The sequence below is a fragment of the Herpailurus yagouaroundi genome, unplaced genomic scaffold (genome assembly GCF_014898765.1).
Source record: "Herpailurus yagouaroundi ecotype Mexico unplaced genomic scaffold, PumYag 187, whole genome shotgun sequence".
Taxonomy (NCBI): Eukaryota; Metazoa; Chordata; class Mammalia; order Carnivora; family Felidae; genus Herpailurus; species Herpailurus yagouaroundi.
The window spans coordinates 8,098,209-8,116,461 of record NW_024412418.1 but is presented as its reverse complement, the minus strand read 5'-3'; the positions used below and the strand labels follow the sequence as shown (position 1 = coordinate 8,116,461).

Below are 18,253 nucleotides of genomic sequence, written 5' to 3'. Positions count from 1 at the left end.
TAGCCAATGAGACGTGAGGCAAAGTGATGTCTATGACTTTGGGGGTTTGCTCCCAAATGGCAGAGCTGTGCCCTCCTTTCTTGTTCTTCTCCTTCCGAGGCCTAGCGAGCCATCTTGGACAACACAGCCGAGGGCAACACCTCAGAAAAATGGAGAAGCAACAACATGGAAAGAGCCTGGGCCCCTCATATCTGGGCGCACGGCCTGGGGCCACCCTATCAGCCCTGACCGGCTTACGCTGCACACACTGTTGATAAAACAGCCCGTCTCGCTGAGGCTGCTATTACCTAAGCTATTTGCTGCAGCCACTGAATCCGCATCCTCCTGACTCACCACATAGCCCAGGAGTGAGTTTCCTCAGGAAGCCCAGGACCACTGGGACTGCCCAACCCAGAGCTGTGACCTCCACCCCAGGGCCCAGCTGTTTTCTTGAAGTAAGAGCTGGGGAAGTTGCTCAGAGGAAGCTGCTAGATTGCCAAGGATAGGAAGAAAAATAAACACAGCTGATATTCCACCAGCATAGACACCAGCACACCTGCACGACTTGTTAAAACGCTGAAATTCTTCCAGGCCAGCTGATAAGCAGCCCCGGCCCTGAGCCACCCCACCCCTGGAAGGGTCCCCTTCCCCGGCTATCCAGGCCCCAGACCCGGAAGCTAAAGGGGCAACGCCCGGCCCGGAAAGGGGTCACCAGGACCTCATCCTGACCCCTGGACGTCGATTCGGCAAGCCCTACTGCTTGTTAAATGGTTTGAACCTGACCCCTGGCCACCAGGTGCCTGGTCTGAACTGACTGCATGGAAATGAACCACCGAAGTCAGCACTGAGGCTGACGAGGGTGGCAGGAGATCTGAAAGCCGGACACTGGCCGCTGAGTCCCCTCCTCCACCTCCCTGCGTCCCTCCCTGCCTCTCCTCCCCCAAACCAGAAACACCTGGCCCACCAAGGCCTGCCCTTGCCGATTCAGAATGTGCCACAATCACGCCCAGATATTATTGCACACTTTTATTTACAGAAAACACAGATAAAGCATTTCAATGTTCATTTAGCAAACTGATCCACTTTTTTTTTTTCTTTTTGGCACAAAGAAATATCACTGATGGACCCCAAGATCAATCGGAAACCCCTAAGATTTATCAGCCGTCACTGGTCCAGGGGCAGCCACGAGACTCAGACAGACAAACAGACAGCATCGCCACAGACTGGAAAATAATAAACAAGGTCCACATTCACCTCACAGTAAAAACCTGCTCACCGACAGGCAAGGGCGGGCAGGAGGGGGCAGTTTCTCTGCTCCCAGGGGGGCAGCGGGCACTGGGGGCAGGCAGCAGGGTGGGGAGGGATTAGACACCATTCATAAATTAGAGAGAGGTGGCCTTTTTTGTTTTTAACCTCTTACCTTGTGGAAGTAAGACAGTGCAAAAACTACCATACCCGGACCACTCGTCCGTTGGAGAAGCTTCCGAAGTTCTGTGGTTTGGGGCACGTATCTCTCCTCGTGGGCGCCCGTGTGTGTGTTTGTGTGTGTGTGTGTGTGTGTGTGTGTGTGTGCGTGCGCACGCGCGCGCATGCGCGCGCATGCGCTCATGTGAATGTGTGAGTGTCGTGCTTGTAAACATTGTCACCATCCACGCAGAGACCCAGCATCCGTGTGTCTGAATGGGGTGGGGTGGGGGCTCACCCCACTTCACGTCCCCTCTGCCCCAGTGATTCCTGTCCAAGACATAGTGCAAATTTCAGAGACGAAAAGGGGGGCAGAAGGAAGTGGAGGGTGGGCAGGGGACAGGAAGGACACAAAGGCAGGGTGGGGGCGGGAGGGGGAAATAAGGCAACAGTTAGAAACGGTCCATTTTATCAAAACCGACGCCACGTGCCCCTCACCCCCACCCACGGCGCCCTCGTCACGAGAAAGGGCGGAAGTCCCGCTCCTCCACCAGACTGATGGAGGGGTTCTTGAGCTCCTCCTCCGACGTGGCCATCTTGTAGCCCAGCTGCGCCAGCACCCGCTGGCAGGCGTTCTGGGCAAAGGCCACGATGTCGTAGGAGAGGCGGAAGCGCCACTTCTCGGCCGTGGCCGCCGAGTTGCGCACGGTGCCGTATTTGTGCTTGCCCAAGGTGGGGTCGCCCCGCGTGTTGTTCTGGATCCAGCGGGCCACGTGGCTGTCCAGGGGGATCCCCAGGAAGCCGTAGATCTCCTCGGTCTTCTTCATGGGGTTCCTGGCCAGGTCCTCGTAGCGCACCAACATGTACTTGCCCTTGAGCCACGCGGGCCGCGTGAGGCCGGTGGACACGGAGTTGGAGAAGTCCTCGCACACCGTGGTCAGCTGCGTCACGTCCAGGTTGTAGGGCTTCCTCCCGGTGCCGTACCAGAGGCGCCAGAGCCGGTACGTGTCGCGGAAGGTCTCGCTGCGGGAGGCCAGAATGCCACGCGGGTCCCGGACCAGCTGGATGACCTTGAGGTTCAACCGGGGGTCCTCAACCAAGGCCCGAAGGTCGTTGACCTCGGGCACCCGCACGGTCTTGATGGCCACGTGGCTGCGCTCCCGACAGGCCTCGGCGGCCACCGTCAAGTTCAGCACGCCGCACTTGCGCACGCAGTCCCCCTCCTCCAGCACCAGGTCGGCGGAGCCCGGGGGGTCACACACGGGGCGAGAGCACAGCACCCGGCTGGCCCCGCGGCGGAAGATCCTGTCGGTGGTGTGGTTGACGGGCGGCGGCTTGATGTAGTTCTCCAGGAAGTAGAGGTCACAGTCATAGAGGCTCCTCAGGAGGTCGCGGCTGGCGCCCAGCATGACCCGCCGGTCCGCGGGGCTCTTGCCCTGGGTGAAGCGGGGGATGAGCGTGTTCTGCACGTGGTAGAGGGGCTCGAACAGGTAGAAGACGTCCAGGTGCTGGTTGAAGAGCTGGCCCACGAAGGAGGAGCCGCTGCGCGTGGTGGCCAGAATGAGGATGTGGGTCTTGCGGGAGAGGTTGTAGGCGAAGGTGGGGCCCTCCTCGCACAGCCGCTCGGCCAGCCCTGCCTCTGCCAGCCCCGGGCAGGTGTGGAAGGACTTGGCGGTGAAGGTGCGGATGGCCGTGTACTGGATGGCGATTGAGGCCAGGGCAAGGAGGAGGACAGCCTTCCAGGAACATTGCATGGCTGGGCACCTTCATGGGGCTGCTTCTCCACCATGCGGGGTCTGCGGGCAAAGGTGGGCAGCCCTCAGGAAGCAGCCAGGCGTGGGTGCCTCGCTCGGCGCCCTTAGAAGGGCTGGCCTCCCGGGGGGCCCTGGCACCTACCTGATTCCCTCTGCCCCGTGCTCACACACACACCTAAGGGCTGAGCAGCTTCCAGGCTAGACTTTCCAAACTCTGGGGACTCCTGGGAGTTTCTGGGCACTGAACAAACGGACTCCGCCCACCCCCGGGGACTCCCATTGGGACCCTTGAGTTCCTTAATGGGGCTCCGCGGTGCAAGAAGCTGACTTCCCCGGCTCACACACTCAGGAGCCCACCACGCCCTGCCTCCAGCCATTCTCTGCCACTGCCTGTCACCCCTGCCAGCACCTCCTGGGCCCGCCTGCATCTTCCACCCCCCGTGAGCAGGCACCTGGTCCCCCCACGTGGGCATCTTTCCTCCAGCCCCTGGCCACCCCTAGGAGGAAAAAGAGCTCATGTCAGAGGCTTCCTCCTGCGTCTAAGGGACCCCTGTACGCCCTACGTATCCACTCACCTCTGCCCCCTGGGCCCAGGAAAGGGGGACAAATGTGTCAAGCCCACCTCCCCAACTTAGGGATGTAGGTGACCGGTTTACTCTAGCTGAGGACTCCTGGGACCCCCCGGGTTAGGAGAGCCAACTGGCCCAGAACAGGACAGTTCCAGGGCTGCTGAATAGCATCCCTTACCCAGGCCCCAGCACACTCCAGGTTAGTTTCTGGCCACAGGGGCAAGGGAGGGGTCCGGGCAGAGGGCAGATGACCCCCACTGACAGCAGGGTGAACCGGCTCTTCCGGGCCCCCCATCCCAGCCAATCCTCAAGGACCTCCGCCACTGGGCTCTCAACCCTTCTGTCCACAGGGGGAGCTCAGAGGCCCCACTGTGACCCAGCAATGGCCCCAGAGAACCAGGCAGGACAGAGAGGAGAGGAAGGGGTGGAACAGAAGGGACGACAGGAGAGCAGGGAAAATGAAGGGTGTGTCACAGGTCTGGAGGGAGGCACCAGCCTGAGCATCGGGAAGTCCCCCCCCCAAGAGAGGCTGGCTCAGCTCCCAGGCCCTGGGGGAGGGCTGGGGCTGCTCCAAGAGCGAATGCAGGGACGGCTCCACCACTCACCAAAGAGGGGCTGCTCCGAGCTAGGGAGTCCACAGCTGCCGGGGCTCCTGGCCTAGCCGGCGGTCCCAGCCCGTGCAGATGCCCTGTGGCCGGCAGACTGCAGAGAGAGAGAGGTAGGGGAGGGGTTCTGGGGGGGGGGGTTGATCTGTCAGCACCGCCCTTCCCACCCCTTCTGTCCTGTGCCCCCACAGACTACTTTCCAAGGCCATGGGACAAGGGCCCTGGCTGCTCTCCCAGATCACTGACTCAGGCCTCCAAATATCCTAGAGCCATCTTTTATCTCCTAGATCTGGCCCTGAGTCCTGGGCCCTCCACCCACCTCCCCACCCCCTAGCCATCCCCTCCTAGCAAGTCACTGTCCCTCACACCACGACCCGATGGGCAGGCCTCCGTCACCAGCTGACCAAGAGCTGGTGCCCCACATGGGGAACCACCCCAGGGAGGACCCCCAAACTCATCACCCAAGGCAGCTGCAAAGAAATCCACTGGCCACAAATACCCCGAGGCCTAGCTAGCTCTGTTCAGCTCTGGTGGCCAGACTGACCCACCAGACAGATGCCCGGCACCCGAGAATGGAATGGCAACAGAGTCAAAGCTGTCCCAGAGAATCAGGCCGGAGCATAGCCCCAGCTGGTTCTGCATTTTATTTATTTATTTATTTATTTATTTATTTATTTTCTGAAGGAGAGAGAGAGAGAGAGAGAGAGAGAGAGAGAGACAGAGCATGAGCGGGGGAGGAGCAGAGAGAGAGAGAGGGAGACACAGAATCCGAAGCAGGCTCCAGGCTCTGAGTCGTCAGCACAGAGCCCGATGCGGGGCTCGAACTCACGGACCATGAGATCACGACCTGAGCCGAAGTCGGACGCTTCACCGACGGAGCCACCCAGGCGTCCCTGATTCTGCATTTTAAATCGACAGAACCACCTGACCCTTCAAAGTCTGACTCGTTCAGTGACTCCCCAAGAGAGGTTTAGAGAAGTCAACGGGGCCGCTGGGGGGCTCACCTCAGACCTCCCGGTGGAAATGGCAGCTCTGTCTAGACAGCCCAGACGCCGAGGCCCGCACGGAAGGGACAGCCGGGGAGGGAGGTTCTTCTTCCAGCCACAGCGGAGAGGAGAGCGGCTACCTACAACTCAAAGCAGAAGTGGACCAGGGAGCATCGCTGACCTTGACGCTGCTCGCGGATTCTAAGTTAAAACGTCAACACCGTGGCGAGCGTTGTTTCGGTTAGCATCTTCGGAGTACTTCCTAAGTGCTAAGCCTTTGACCTGCATCCGCTCATTTATTCCTCACAGGAACTTCACGTGGAAGCCAGTTCTCAGCTCCGTTTCACACTGGAGAAGGCTGAGGCACAGAGAGGCGGAGTCACCCCCCTGAGCTCGCGTGCCTGGCTTAACGCACATCTAGCAGGTTCCCAAAGCCCTAGCTCTTTCCCTCTGAGGAGATTTGACCTTGTTCCTCCAGCTTACGCGCACTTGGCCTTCAAACATGCATTCGATTAATGTCCCCAGCCCACTTGTGAATCGGCAAGAGAGAGACGGGGCATAAGAAGGATACAGACGATCCGTAAGACTTACGGCATGTTCCTTCCCTTCGCTGTCTGGTCTTGTTGATCTACTGGCTCGTGGCTGAGGGGGTGAACTTGTGCCTTGTGAATATTCTGCCCACATCCCGCTATTTGGCATGACTCCTTTGGGGGAGGGGTTCGCGGATCCTCACGTCCCAAACCTGCCGTGCTGCCTGGCTCGGCCAACTCTGAACACTATGCGGTTCCTTACAGCCCCCTTTGGGAGGGCAGGGTCTTCACTGCCATTGTTTAGATGGAGAAACTCAGGCTCAAAGACTAAGCAAATGGGCATGGGCAAACAAGGAGTAGCAGAGACTCGAATCCCCGTGTCAGACTCTTAAGCCAGTGCTTTGAACCCTTTACCATCAGCTTAGCGGAGTAGAAACAGACCTAAAGAGTCTGGGTGCCTCAGGGAGGGGCACAGAAGCGGGGCTGAGGTGACGGTGGGCCATCTGAGGCTCTGGGGGTACTTAGTACGTACAGGGAATAGTACCGTGTCACCAGGTGGCAGTAAATAGGAGAAGAACACAGTCTAGATTCTTGCGAACCCCCAATGTGATCAGAGAAAAACCACACCCCTGACCACACCCCATCCCTCCTCCCCCACCCCCAGCCTCACTCCTCGGCGGTAGAGAATGCTGACTCCATCAACAGGGTTGGGTGAGGTGCCCAGCAGAACCGCCTCTCTGCGTTAAATTAGATCCTCCTACAAAATGCAGGCCCACCCTGCCTGAGTGCCGCAAGACAAATGCCTTTAAAGAACAGGTAGGGAATACCATTAATAACAGTGCTCATAATATTTTCTTAATGTCTTTTTTAAAATTATTTTTGAGAAAGAGAGTGTGTGCAAGCAGGGGAGGGGCAGAGAGAGGGGGGACAGGGAGAGAGGGGGACAGAGGATCTGAAGCAGGCTCCGTGCTGACAGCAGCGAGCCCGATGCGGGCCCCGAACTCACACATGGTGAGATCGTGACCTGAGCCAAAGTCAGAGGCTTCACCAACTGAGCTGCCCAGGCGCCCCTGCTCGGTACGAGTTTTAAGTTATTTAAGGGTCTGCAGTTGCAATGCCATTGCATTAGGTGGCACTCCCTTTGCTCTTAACCCGTGAAGATCTGCCCAGATATCCAGCACGACCCGGGCTCTGTTCTAGGAATCACGGAGGGGAGAAAGCATGAAGGCAAGCACTTCCTGGGCATTCACGATGTTTATTCCAGGCAAATGCTCCTCGCACCTTCACGCCAACCCTGTGTGGTCGACGTTGCCATATCCCCATTTTACAGATAAGGAAGCGGGGGGCTCTGCAAGGTTACGTAACTTTCCCAAGCTTACACTCCGAGTAAGGAGCAAAGCCAGGATTCTAGCCCAGGCACTACTCCCTGGAGCCCACGCTCGAATCCTCCTCCCTGACCCATGACGTTAGACCCCTGGGGTCCCCACCGAGACAGGAAACAGACGTCTTGAAGAGATTTCACTTAACTCTAAGATTCTGGCACCAGAAGGAGAGGTCACCCATAGAGGGGACCATTTAAGTTTCTCCCCTCACAACTTCCCCCCCACTCCACCCCAGAGAAACTTAAGGCCAGGATTAGCAACTGCTGCCTTGGCTAATAAATCAGAAGTAACTGAAGCATCCCGACGCTACAAATCCCTAAGAAAGGGGGACTCAGTGTCGCAGGTATAGCACGAGCAAGGGAATGCGTTCAAAGTCCCAGCCCCAGGCCATTCCCCTGTCTCCCAGGAGGGCAAAGCTAGGGCATGGGAACAGGAAGATGAAGAAAGTCAGACCCTCCTAGAAAGGCCCCTGCTCTGCCAGCCTGGCAGAAGTGGGCTCAGGGCTGGCCAAGCTTCCTTGGTATGCTGGAGGCATCTGCCCTGGAAACCAGAGGCCCCAGGGCCAGGTCCCACTGTTCCCAGGGGAGCCCTGGCCACTGCAAGGAACTCTCCAACGCCCTTGTCCCCCAAGCCAGACTGTGAGCCCCACGGCCCCTCCCTGGGCTTGGAGCAGGGCCTTCCTCCACCCCAGGTTAGTCACAATCCAGACAAACCCTAGACACAGGAGCCCAGAGTCTGTAACCTCTGTTGGAAGGCAGGGGAGCGGATGAACTCCCAGCAGGAAGCTCAGATGTCAATGTCAGCCACCGTCAGATTAGGGCACAGATAAGGGCACACGGTGGAAGTGAAAAATGCGTCTACATCAGACAACTGTAATCCAGAGCTCCGAGCTCAAGCCACGGAATCACACCCGTCTGGATTATCACGTAGCAGGTGTGTGGACCGGGAATCACTAGCTTTTTCTGGGCCTCAGTGTCCCTACCCATAAAATGGGCACAGCCATAGTAGTGACTGTAAGAATCCAAGCATTGAGTCAATGCCAGGCGTAGAATAACGACCTCATGCTTGGGACACGGGCTCTGGCATGAGCCCCATTGGCGGCCAGGTTTCTTAACCTCTCTGGGCCTCTGTTTTCTCCCCCAAAGAATGGGGACAACTGTAACAAGGCTGTTGTCAGGACTAATTGGTTAACACAGTGCCTGGCATAAAGTACGCCCTCAATAAATAACGATACTCGTATCATGAAATGTCTTGTTTGCTTTTTGTCTCAGCTGAGCACCTCAGAACAGATCTCACGGACTCTGAGAGTGAGGTAGACACTCTCCCTGACTGCGGTGTCCGGACCTCTGCCAGGCAGGCCTCTGCCCACGTGGCCCCTTCTTCCCTCCTCTCCTCGCCCAGCCTGAGAACTTTCTGCCGCGGAGCCGCCGCAGTGGCTTGCCTGCTGCCCTCTAGTGGCCACATCCTGTAGTGCAGCCCCTTAGCGCTGCGTCCTTGCTGTGTGTGTTCAGAACTCCTGGCCGGCTGATGCAGCTTTATGGGAGGATTCAGCCCGCGGGAGGTGATGTTGCAGGGTGCAGTGAGGTGCGATGATGACACCCCCACCTGAGCTGTGGCCTCTGCTCTGTGCATCCTCTCTTCCTCACCCTCACCCCGAGACAAGCAGCAACAAGCGGCCTCACCTCATCAGGGGAAGGAACGCTGAACTTCTTCATATCACAGGCGGGAACGGCCTCTGCTTTCCCTGGTTGGGAGACCTTGGACTTATCCCCTGGCCTCTCCGTGCCTCGATTCTTCCACAGATCCAGCGACTCTAAGGGCCTCCCAGCTCTGATCCTAGGAAGGCCTGGCGCTCCATTTTCAGAGTCAGGGCCACCCTGGCTGCAGGCAGAGGGATGCTCCTTTGGGAGCCGGAAAGCCCCAGTCATCTTCCAAGAGGATATCAGGGCTGGCAGCTGGGCCCCATCCCCCTCAGCTTGGTCCACGGCAGCCCCAGCGGGGGCTAAGAGCCAAGGGGCTCTGCCCTCTGGTGAGTTCGCCCCCGGCCTCCTGCTCTGTGAAATCCCATGCAACCCAGAGCTGTGGCATTTGCCTCTTCTGGGCCACAGGCCCCTTGGAGAGACACAGTCCCTCTTTCCAGAAAGATTCCTTCGTATCCACAATTTTACACACACAAGCAGAAGGCTCCAGGACCCCCTAAAGCCCACCCATGGGCCCCTTAGAGGCTTCACCCCCTCTATGAGCAGTATTCTCCCCTGCCCCAGGATCTTCTTCCCAGCTGACCATACCAGAGAAGCCTCCACAGATATGTATATACTGATGTGGGGCTATCACCCAAGATAAAGAAGCTAGAGCCAGAAAACACATGTGCAACAGTATATACTACGGCTTGTTTGTAAAAAGGGGATGAGGTGGGGGGAAGGTATTTATACACCTGCGTATACAACCACTGAAAAAACTCTCGCTGAACTGGTAAACTGTAGATGCCCCTGCCGGAGGGACTAGGAGACCGGAGCGGGAGGAAGGCAGTTCACGCTGAGCCTCTCAGTTCCATCTGAGTTTATTAACTTTCTGGGCTAGGGCAAAGCCACGCCAGGCAAGACCTGGAGGGGTGGGACACTGAAGTCAGCACTGGTAACTCCCTGCACCTTCTGTTCTGCCCCCAGGGCACTGCCTGCCAGCTCCCCCCCTCCCCCACTGCCAAGGCAGCGGGGTCAAAGTCACTACCTTTTGGCTCTGTCTGTTCAGGCAGGCCGCAAAGGGGAGCAGTCAGCTGGTGCTGCTGAGACAGGGCAGGCGCTGAAAACGAGGGAGACCTCCAGGGGGACCCGGGGCTGCGGGGAGCAACCGAAGCCTGAGTTGGGGAAGGGACTCCCCTCCCAGCTTTTTCTTCCCAAAAACAGTTTGCAAAGCTCCGAGGAGATCGGGAGAGCAAAGAATAAAGATCCTGAACATCGTATTTCTGACCAGCCCCGGGAGCCAGGATGGAGGGGCCCAAGGCTCTGAGGCCCCAGGAACTGGAGCAAGGGGCTGGGGGGAACTGGACAGGGAGGGAGGAGTTGGCACACAGACCTCTGGGAGAGCCTGCAGAAAGGAAGTGCTTAATCCCTGGGTCTGCGGTAGCCAGCGCTGACCCACCATCGATGTTTGTTTAGTTAAGACGAAAACATATAAAAGAGCAAGGTTGGTTTTTTTTTTTTTTTCTTCCTTAAAAGAGTGAGGTGATGAAACGAGCAAGTGGAAAAACAAGGGTACAAACGAACGTCTGAAAGAACCAGAAGCCAGATTAGCATACAAGAGCCAAGACACTTCTGGGCCGGCATGGGGGTCTGGGCTACCCGGCAGCCAATGGGAAAAGGGAAATATTTCATTTCAGGTTTCATAGGAGCCATGAGATGAAAATGAAAACACCTGCTCAAGAGATGCCTGACTACTCCTGACATTGACTCTCCTAGAGAACCCTGAGCACAGCCTGCCATTCTCAAGACCTCGTACCTGCTAAGCCTGAGGACAAGTTTCTTGGGGCTGTGTTCTAGAACATCCTTCAAGGTGAGCAGCATGCCAACCCATAATTCAGCCAGGGCAGCCTCCCAGGGGGAGGAGATTTCTTGGGGTCCAGAATCAGCCCCTGTGGTCTGGGTCAGCCCAAGGGAGATCGGAGGCTCTTCTCTTTGAGGTCAGGCCTCCTCGAGTTGAAACACCAGGAGGCACTGGACCTTGTCCCCAGAATCTGCACCAACACAGACAGGGTGTTTGTACAGAGTCCTTAGAGTCCCTGGGCCCCATAGCTATCCACAGACCCCACAGGCAGCACGCGTGCATTGTCAGGCACCTTGACAATGTCAAGTTCTTGCAGCCAAGGTTCCAGAGAGTGAGTGCCCACCAACTGTTCACCCTCAGCAGAGACACCCAGCTGCCTTTTATGAGCTCTCGTATCTCCGGAGCAGGTCACTCCAATGTCCGTACATAATGACACGGGGGGACACCCATCAGTGTCTCAAGCCTCCTCGAAAAGTTACCCACAGGGGCGCCTGGGTGGCTCAGTCGGTTAAGCGCCCGCCTCCTGATTTCGGCTCAGGTCATGAGCTCACGGTTCGAGATCGAGCCCCGTGTCGGGCTCTGTGCCGATAGCACAACCTGCTTGGGATTCTCTCTCTCTCCCCCTTTTCCCCCTCTCTCTCTCTCTACCCCCCCCCCCGCTCATGCTCTCTCTCTCTCTCTCTCATAATAAATAAACTTAAAAAGAAAAAATAGCTATGAGAACCTGAGCAAGACACTTAACCTCTCTAGACCTCAGTTGTCCTCATCTACAAAATGGGAAAGACGGTCGCAGAACCTTCCAAATAGTCGGGTTGTGAGACAGCACGCCGATAAATACCCAGAGCCTAGCACAGCCCGGGCACAGAGCAACTACTCACTCCACTCGCTAAGTAAGAACCGTGAGTGTGATGTGCGGGGACGACTCAAACCTACAGGCCGGCTGTAATGGCCTGACAAATGTGGAAAGTCAGAACAGATGCCACAGCCTCCTCCCCTGAAGCTCCCACGGCCTGTGTGGTTGAAGACACTTGCTGTGGGGGCTGCAGAGACTGCCTCCCGGTACTTCTGTGGGCCCGGCGGGTTGGCGGGGTCCTGGCCCGTCCTGAGGAAAGTTTTCTCCGGCGGTGGGGAGAGTGACTGACCTCCTGGCACAAGGCTCCAGTGTGCCCAGCGCCTCACGGGGGAAGGATGAGTCAGAAGGGCCCAGTTCCCTCAGGCCGGTCCTACCACAGCCCAGCCTGTGGTAGGCGGATTCTGCCCCGACATTGGGCGGAAAGGCCCCGGTTTCCTGTCCCCCCCCCACCCCTCCCCAACAGCCACAGGCAGAGAAGGAACAGTACCGAGGCCCCACCCCCTGGACACCGGGCTCTGGCCCATCCCCCCAGCTTCAAGGACGGGAAACGTCCAGCAGAGGCTAAAGCACCAGCAGCTGCTGCTGGAGGGGCTGGCAGGGGGCGCCACCCGTCCCCAGATCCGGGAATCTCCAGCCTGGACCCCGGCTGGCCCCTGAGGATGAGGGCTGGGCATGGGACAGGCTCCCCTGAGCCTCTGACACAGGATGGAGGGGCCGCAGGAGCAGACACCCAGAGGTGACCCCAGCCCTGGCTCACATCAAGTGGGTGCTATAAGCCATCCTTCCCACGTGAGGAGCAGCGAGGCACAGGCAAGTGAGGGCGTTCATCTAGGTGTGCGAAGCTGGTCTGTGCTGGGGTCAGGGTTCGAGCTCAGCTCTGAGGACCCTTACCACAAAACAGAAGGCCCCAGGCCTCGCCCGAGAGTAAGAGCATCACCCAGTACCTGGAGACTAGAGGGCAGGGGCAGGGAGTGCTGGGGCCAAGGCGGCCCCCAGGGACCCAGGCATTCACCCTGACCCAGACAGGGGCTCATCCAACACCTACTGACCATCTCTAAGGATCAGGTCCCTGGGGTGTCAGCTGGAGGGATGGGGCTGCCTATGGCCCTGCCTGCCTGATTCCCAAGCACAGCAAACAGGTCTGTGCCATCTCGCCACTTCCTGCGGGGGGGGGGGGGGGCCAGCTCTCCCTCCCCAGACGAATAACGATTATCAGGAAGACTGGAAGAGATGATGGGTGTGGACATGCCTGGTGCAGCGTGGCACCTGAGCGAGAGCAGGTGCCACAGACACTCTGGCTAGGCAAGGAGAGGGAGGTGTGAGTGTGTCCTGGGCCCAAAGGCTCAGGACTATCCAAATCCCGTGCAGCCAAGAGGACACCAAAGGCTGTCTTTATTACTACCTGGCCTGAGATGGTCTGGAATGGAACTTACGGTTTGGGCTCCAGACCAGGATAAGGTCTCCCTGCTCCCTAATCCCAGAACTCACTACCAGCCCACAGTTGGTTACATGGACGCCCCCCCCCCACCCCCCCGCCGAAGAAGGGCCCCGCCCCCTTCTCATCCACCTCTCCTGGATGAGAAGTGTTAGGGAGAGCCACCCACTGGGAACGTGAAATCGGATGAGTGTCTCTGCCCCCACATCGACAGGGGCCTCAACAAGACACAATGGCTGCTCGCTGAGGGTCTACCGTTATGTTATGAGCCTTTCATGCACCACTTTATCTGACCCTCTCCCCAAGCTTGGGAGTCAGGACTACAGCCGCATCCATCTCACCGTGACAGACAGAGGCTCACAGAGGTTGAGTGACTTGCTCCTACAGCTCAGAAGCGGCAGGATGGGGAACTGGATTCAGCCTTCAGGGCTCATTGTGTGTGAGGTCCTCACCTCTCCCAGGTTCTCCCTGAGGGCTTCCCCTCCTGCCCTCTCTGACCTCCTAAAACCCTGTCTGAACCAACCCACTTAGCTCTCCTGACCCTAGACTCACGCCAACACGGCAGAAGGCGAAACCCAGACCTTGGGCCCTGGACAGGCTTACCGTCCCTGAGCCCCAGGTACCCAGGGAGGGGAGCCCACACCCACCTCCCAGGGCAGGTGAGGGGCTTAAATGAGATCCTAGTATTGTGCCTGGTTCCAGGCAATCACTCGATTAACGATACCTTCAGAACGTTGGCTTCAGACTTGTCTGCCTCCCTCGTCCGCCTGCAGAATCCCCGAGGGAGAGCCCCAGGCCCTCTGTCAATCCCCACCCTCGGTGCCCAGCCAGGAGCCCGCAGCACGTGGCAAGGACTTGATCGGGCACTAAACAAGCCGCTGGCCCCCCGCAGAGACCCGGAGAAGGAGAGAGCTGTGCCCCGTTCCACATCCCAGAGCAGGAGATGAGCTCTCCCTCCAATTCCCAGCTCACAGCCTTCCAGCTCTAATCAAGGAGCAAACACAAAGAGGGAATCTCTAAACATTTAGAAAACGCGGGAACTCTGTGCCCCATGTGGCACCATGGGGATTTATAAAGACCAAATCATGCCTGACAAACTTGATGGAATTACAAGACCGGTAGATGAAGGAAATGCAGGCAGGGTAATATATCTTGATTTTTAGCAAAGCATTTGATACAGCGCCGCGAGTAATCTTACAAAATTAATTCAAACAGACTTGGCCCTAAGCACTTGTCATGGGGCCGAAAGCAGGAGGGGGTTAGGTCCCAAGGGTCCTGAGTGGAGGAGGCGACCCCAGGGGGAAGGGGCCGAGGGATGGGGTCTGGGAGTGGGGGCAGGGCTGCCCAGACCCAGCACTGGGTCAGATCTTATCTGACATCTTCATTAATGATCCTGAGAGAGGGAGTAAACAGTCCGTTAATGAAATTTGCAGAGGATATTAAATCGGAAGGTGTTGTGAACACCAATGAGGACAGCAAAGTGGTCCAGAGAGACCTGGGTGGGGGAAGAACCTTGGCAGGAAACTGCGATTTTGGCGGGGGCGGGGGGCAGGGTGCTGGACCTGTGGGCTGGGCAGCATCTGGGGCTACCTGGAGAGCCAGGGAAGAGGGGAAGGCGTCCCCGGGGCTGGTGTGGAGCTGGCAGTGATGAGATATGAGAGGGGGAGCGCCTTCAGGGAGCTTGGAGCTGAAGCCCACCTTACAGGAGGGAAGGAGGGGGCAACAGAGAGAAGGGCTGGCTGGTGAGGGAGACGCTGGCTGAGCCATCACCGGTGCCCAAAATGTCCCCGAGGCGCCGCTCTGACACTGCCGAGGCCGAGGCCGGTGCTGCAGGGTAAGGACAGGCCCCTCTCCCAGCCAGCTGGGCAGTAACGCATCAGCTGGTGGCTCAGGCTGGAGCCCCTAGCTGTCCAGACTTGGAGGGTGTGCTGGGAGCACTTCACCAATAGAAGATCTAACCTGGGGGCAGGAAGAGGAGGGCAGGGTCCGTTATCTTTCTGGAGAGTTCCCGATCCCTCTTTCATCAGGAGGGAGAGGCCCCTCCAGGATCTGGAAAAGTTGCCCCACCCCAATCTCTTCTCGCAGTCCTCGGAGCCTGGACCTGTCCTGTCCCTCTCCCTCTGGCCCAATCCCAAGGAGGCTGAGGCAGAAAGCTGCCCATCCATCTGGACTTGGAGGATTTGTTCCCACAAGGCTCCTAGACAGGTGGGGTTTGAACAGGAGCCAGGGCTCCCTAGCACGGGGACGGGCCCTCAGCAATCTAAATAAATGCTTTGTGGGAGGAAGAAATGGATGGCTGGTTCCCAGCTGGGGCGGCCGGGGGAGGCTCTTCCAAAGCAAGAGGCCAGCCCTACCACATGTCAAGATCACCTGCACAGAGGATAGACCCAGGTGACCACACAGGGGGTGCGCCTTCCGACCCCCAGAATTAAAAATAAGGACACTTCCCGAACAGTTCCGCTGGTTCCATTGCAAGTGCATTCCCCGTATTAACATATTTGACCTTCACGGCAACCCTGCTGACAGGTGCCCTTTTCTCCCCATTGCACAGAGGACGAAACAGAGGCACAGCGATGAGCCTTGGCACTGAGTCAGGAGGCCCAAGGGAGAAGGAGCAGTCGGCCAAGAGCCTCACGGAAAGCCGAGCAGCTCCTGATGGGAGGACCGCAGGGGGTGGGGAGAGGCAGCCCCTCCTGTAGGGACCCTAGAGCCTCGCCCAGCCTCTCCCCACCCCCATCAAAGGGAGTTGGCCCAACTCCTGCCACACTTGTGGAGCCCGATTTTACTATATGTTTCCCTTCTCCCCCACCACCGCCGCGCTACACCGAGTCCTCAGAACAAGTCTGTTTCCATGGAAACCATACAGTGACTCAGGGCTTCGGGACCTTCTCTGAACCAGATTATGAATATCAAATGCTCCCTCCCCGCACCAATGCAGAGTGAGTTAGAAAAGTAAAGAGAGAGCCACGGTGGGCAAGGGAAGGAGACAGAGGCGTGGGCAAGGGGAACTCGGGGGGGGGGGGGGGGACAAGTCTTTTCCCCCCCCCCCCCCCACCCCCGCCCATGAGAGCCTGGCTCCTGGGCCCCTCTGCAGACTCAGTGGAGCACAGATGTATACCTCTGTGCGTCTGCAGCCAGCACACATGCAGCCCCTACATCAGCAGCATGAGCACCACCCTTTCTCCGGAACTAGGATCCTGTGGGTGGGGGCAGGGAGGTAAGGGGGATCTGCATCGTCCCTATTCGGGCCCTGAATATGGCAGAGGGGGCTGAGAGGCCAGGAAGGAGGAAAGCTGTCTGCAAGAGGAGCTCGACTTCCAACGCCGAGGAGGAAACCTCTGGCCAAAAGAGGGAAATTTGGATTTTGGGGGGGGGGGGGGGAAAGTGTTTTTGCCTTACCACGAGGGGACCCTGTTAAGTTTATGGGCCGGGGGGGGGGGGGGGGGGGGGGGGGGGGGCGGTGCATGACTATTATTTCAAAGGCCCCAGCAGGGCTGGGGTGATCATTAGCAGAAACTTCCTCTCAAAAGCCCCCCACCCTGGCCTGGCTTAGGGCAGCTCACCTGCCCTAATGGAGACAGTATCCGGGAAATCAAAGTTTACAGAGCAGGCTCCTGGCCTCCCACAGGGGGCTGAGACCCAAAGGCAAATCCGCCCCCTCCTTTCCCCAGCAGCTCCCTGAAGACCCAGGAGGGAGGGGGAAGAGAACAGGTTGGAGGCTTGATACCTCCCTGGTGAATCCAATGTGTGAGTCATGACGGTGAGAACACTTGGAAAAAGAAACAGGGTCATGGTGATGCCTTTGAGCGTCCCCGCTTGCTGAGGACTGGAGCCTGGGAACCGCCTGCCCAGGTAAGGTCTCTGCCTAAGGCAGCTGGCCCCCTCAAGCGTCAATCGAAAGGGGTTGAGAAAGCCCTGAAGGCGGATACCTGGGACCTTAGTCCCCACCTGCTTGCCTCTCAATACCTACACTTTCCTTTGGCTTGCCAAAGCAACTACTTTCCCAACCAGAGTGCCTGCTCCCCTGCCCCTAATCCTAGGTCCCTTCTCTGCTCTCTGCCCTACGAGCCATCCAAAAGATGCCAGGCTCAAGTCTGTCCTGCTTAGGAGCAGTGTTTAAGTCCATCGGTGGGAAACGTGCACCAGAGGTGAGGTACCTAATCCTGGGAAACGGCAGGCTTGGGATGGGGGTGAGGGGGCACCCTGTGGCATGGCAAATCAGGCCAAGGTGCCACCCTAGGATGATCCTCAGGTCTTACATTTTAACCCCTAGCTTTCCAGCCAGGGCCACTCTCGGCTGTTAACTGTGAAAACAAGCATTGGGTTCCTGGAGCCTGGGAGAGGCTGTGCCCGGGGTCCTACCCAGAGAAGAGCGAGAGGGTGGTTCTGCCTTCCCATGGGGGCGGAGGGGGGGGGGGGTAGGGCTCTGCACCATCCCGCGGCCGGGGCCCTACGGGGACCCGGCTCATCACAGGGTGATCGGTGCAGGTTCGGAGCCAAGCCGGGGGGGGGGGGGGGGGCGCGCAGGAAGCAGGGGGCACCCCCCTGCCTCTGGATGCAGCTCTGGTTTGGAAAGTTGGTGCAGGCGTGGGACCTCGGGGTCTCGAGGCGTCTCAGCAGCCCGGAGCCGGGCAGGTTGTGGGACGGTAAACCCGGGGCAGCCCCCGAGTGCGCTCCGCAGCCGCGGGGAGCTAGGCGCCTCGGGGCCGCCGCGCGTCTCAAGTTTGCTGCCCTCCCCGAATGGGGGCGGGGAGGGCTGAGGTGGTCGCGGCGCTCGCCCGCCGCCGGCCCGGGAAGCCCTTCCTGCGCCCAACGCGCTGCCGTCCTTCTCGCCGCTCCCCCTCCCCCCCCCCCGTCGCCCCCGGCCCGCACCGCCGGTAGCTACTGTCCTCGAGCGGAGGGGCGTCTCCCACCGCGCCCGCGCCCCTCCCGCTGCTGCGGCGAGGGTCCGCTCCCGCCCGCCCGGGGCCCGCCGCGCCCGGCCGATACCTGGTGGGGGGGCGCACCGGGAGCCGCTGCAGCGCCCAGCGCCGGCTCCATCCTCGGGTCTGGAGTCAGGCTCGCCGGGGGCCGGCGGGCGGCGGCGGCGGCGGCATCGGCGGCGGCATCCTCCGCCTTCCGCGCCCTCCTCCTCGGCCTCCCTCCTCCCTCCTCTTCTACCGCCTCCGCGCGCCCCTCACGGGCCCCTCTGCATGGCCTGGGGGCGCGAGCCCGGG

General features: G+C 58.9%; 1 protein-coding gene across 4 annotated transcripts; it reads right to left on the bottom strand.

Moving 5' to 3' along the window:
• Positions 1-990: 990 nt before the first annotated feature.
• CHST1 (carbohydrate sulfotransferase 1) lies at positions 991-18,228 on the bottom strand. 4 transcript variants are annotated; one of them, XM_040495358.1, is made up of 4 exons: positions 18,027-18,228; positions 5,316-5,655; positions 4,312-4,408; positions 991-3,179 (listed from the first exon to the last, which is right to left on the bottom strand). In XM_040495358.1, exon 4 carries the CDS (start codon positions 3,135-3,137, stop codon positions 1,902-1,904), a length of 1,236 nt encoding a protein of 411 aa, XP_040351292.1. In that variant the 5' UTR covers positions 3,138-3,179; positions 4,312-4,408; positions 5,316-5,655; positions 18,027-18,228; the 3' UTR covers positions 991-1,901. The 4 variants fall into 4 exon arrangements, with proteins under 4 accessions (XP_040351292.1, XP_040351295.1, XP_040351293.1 ...); XM_040495361.1 differs by having other exon boundaries at positions 5,316-5,443; XM_040495359.1 differs by having other exon boundaries at positions 5,316-5,437.
• Between the last annotated feature and the right edge of the window lie 25 nt (positions 18,229-18,253).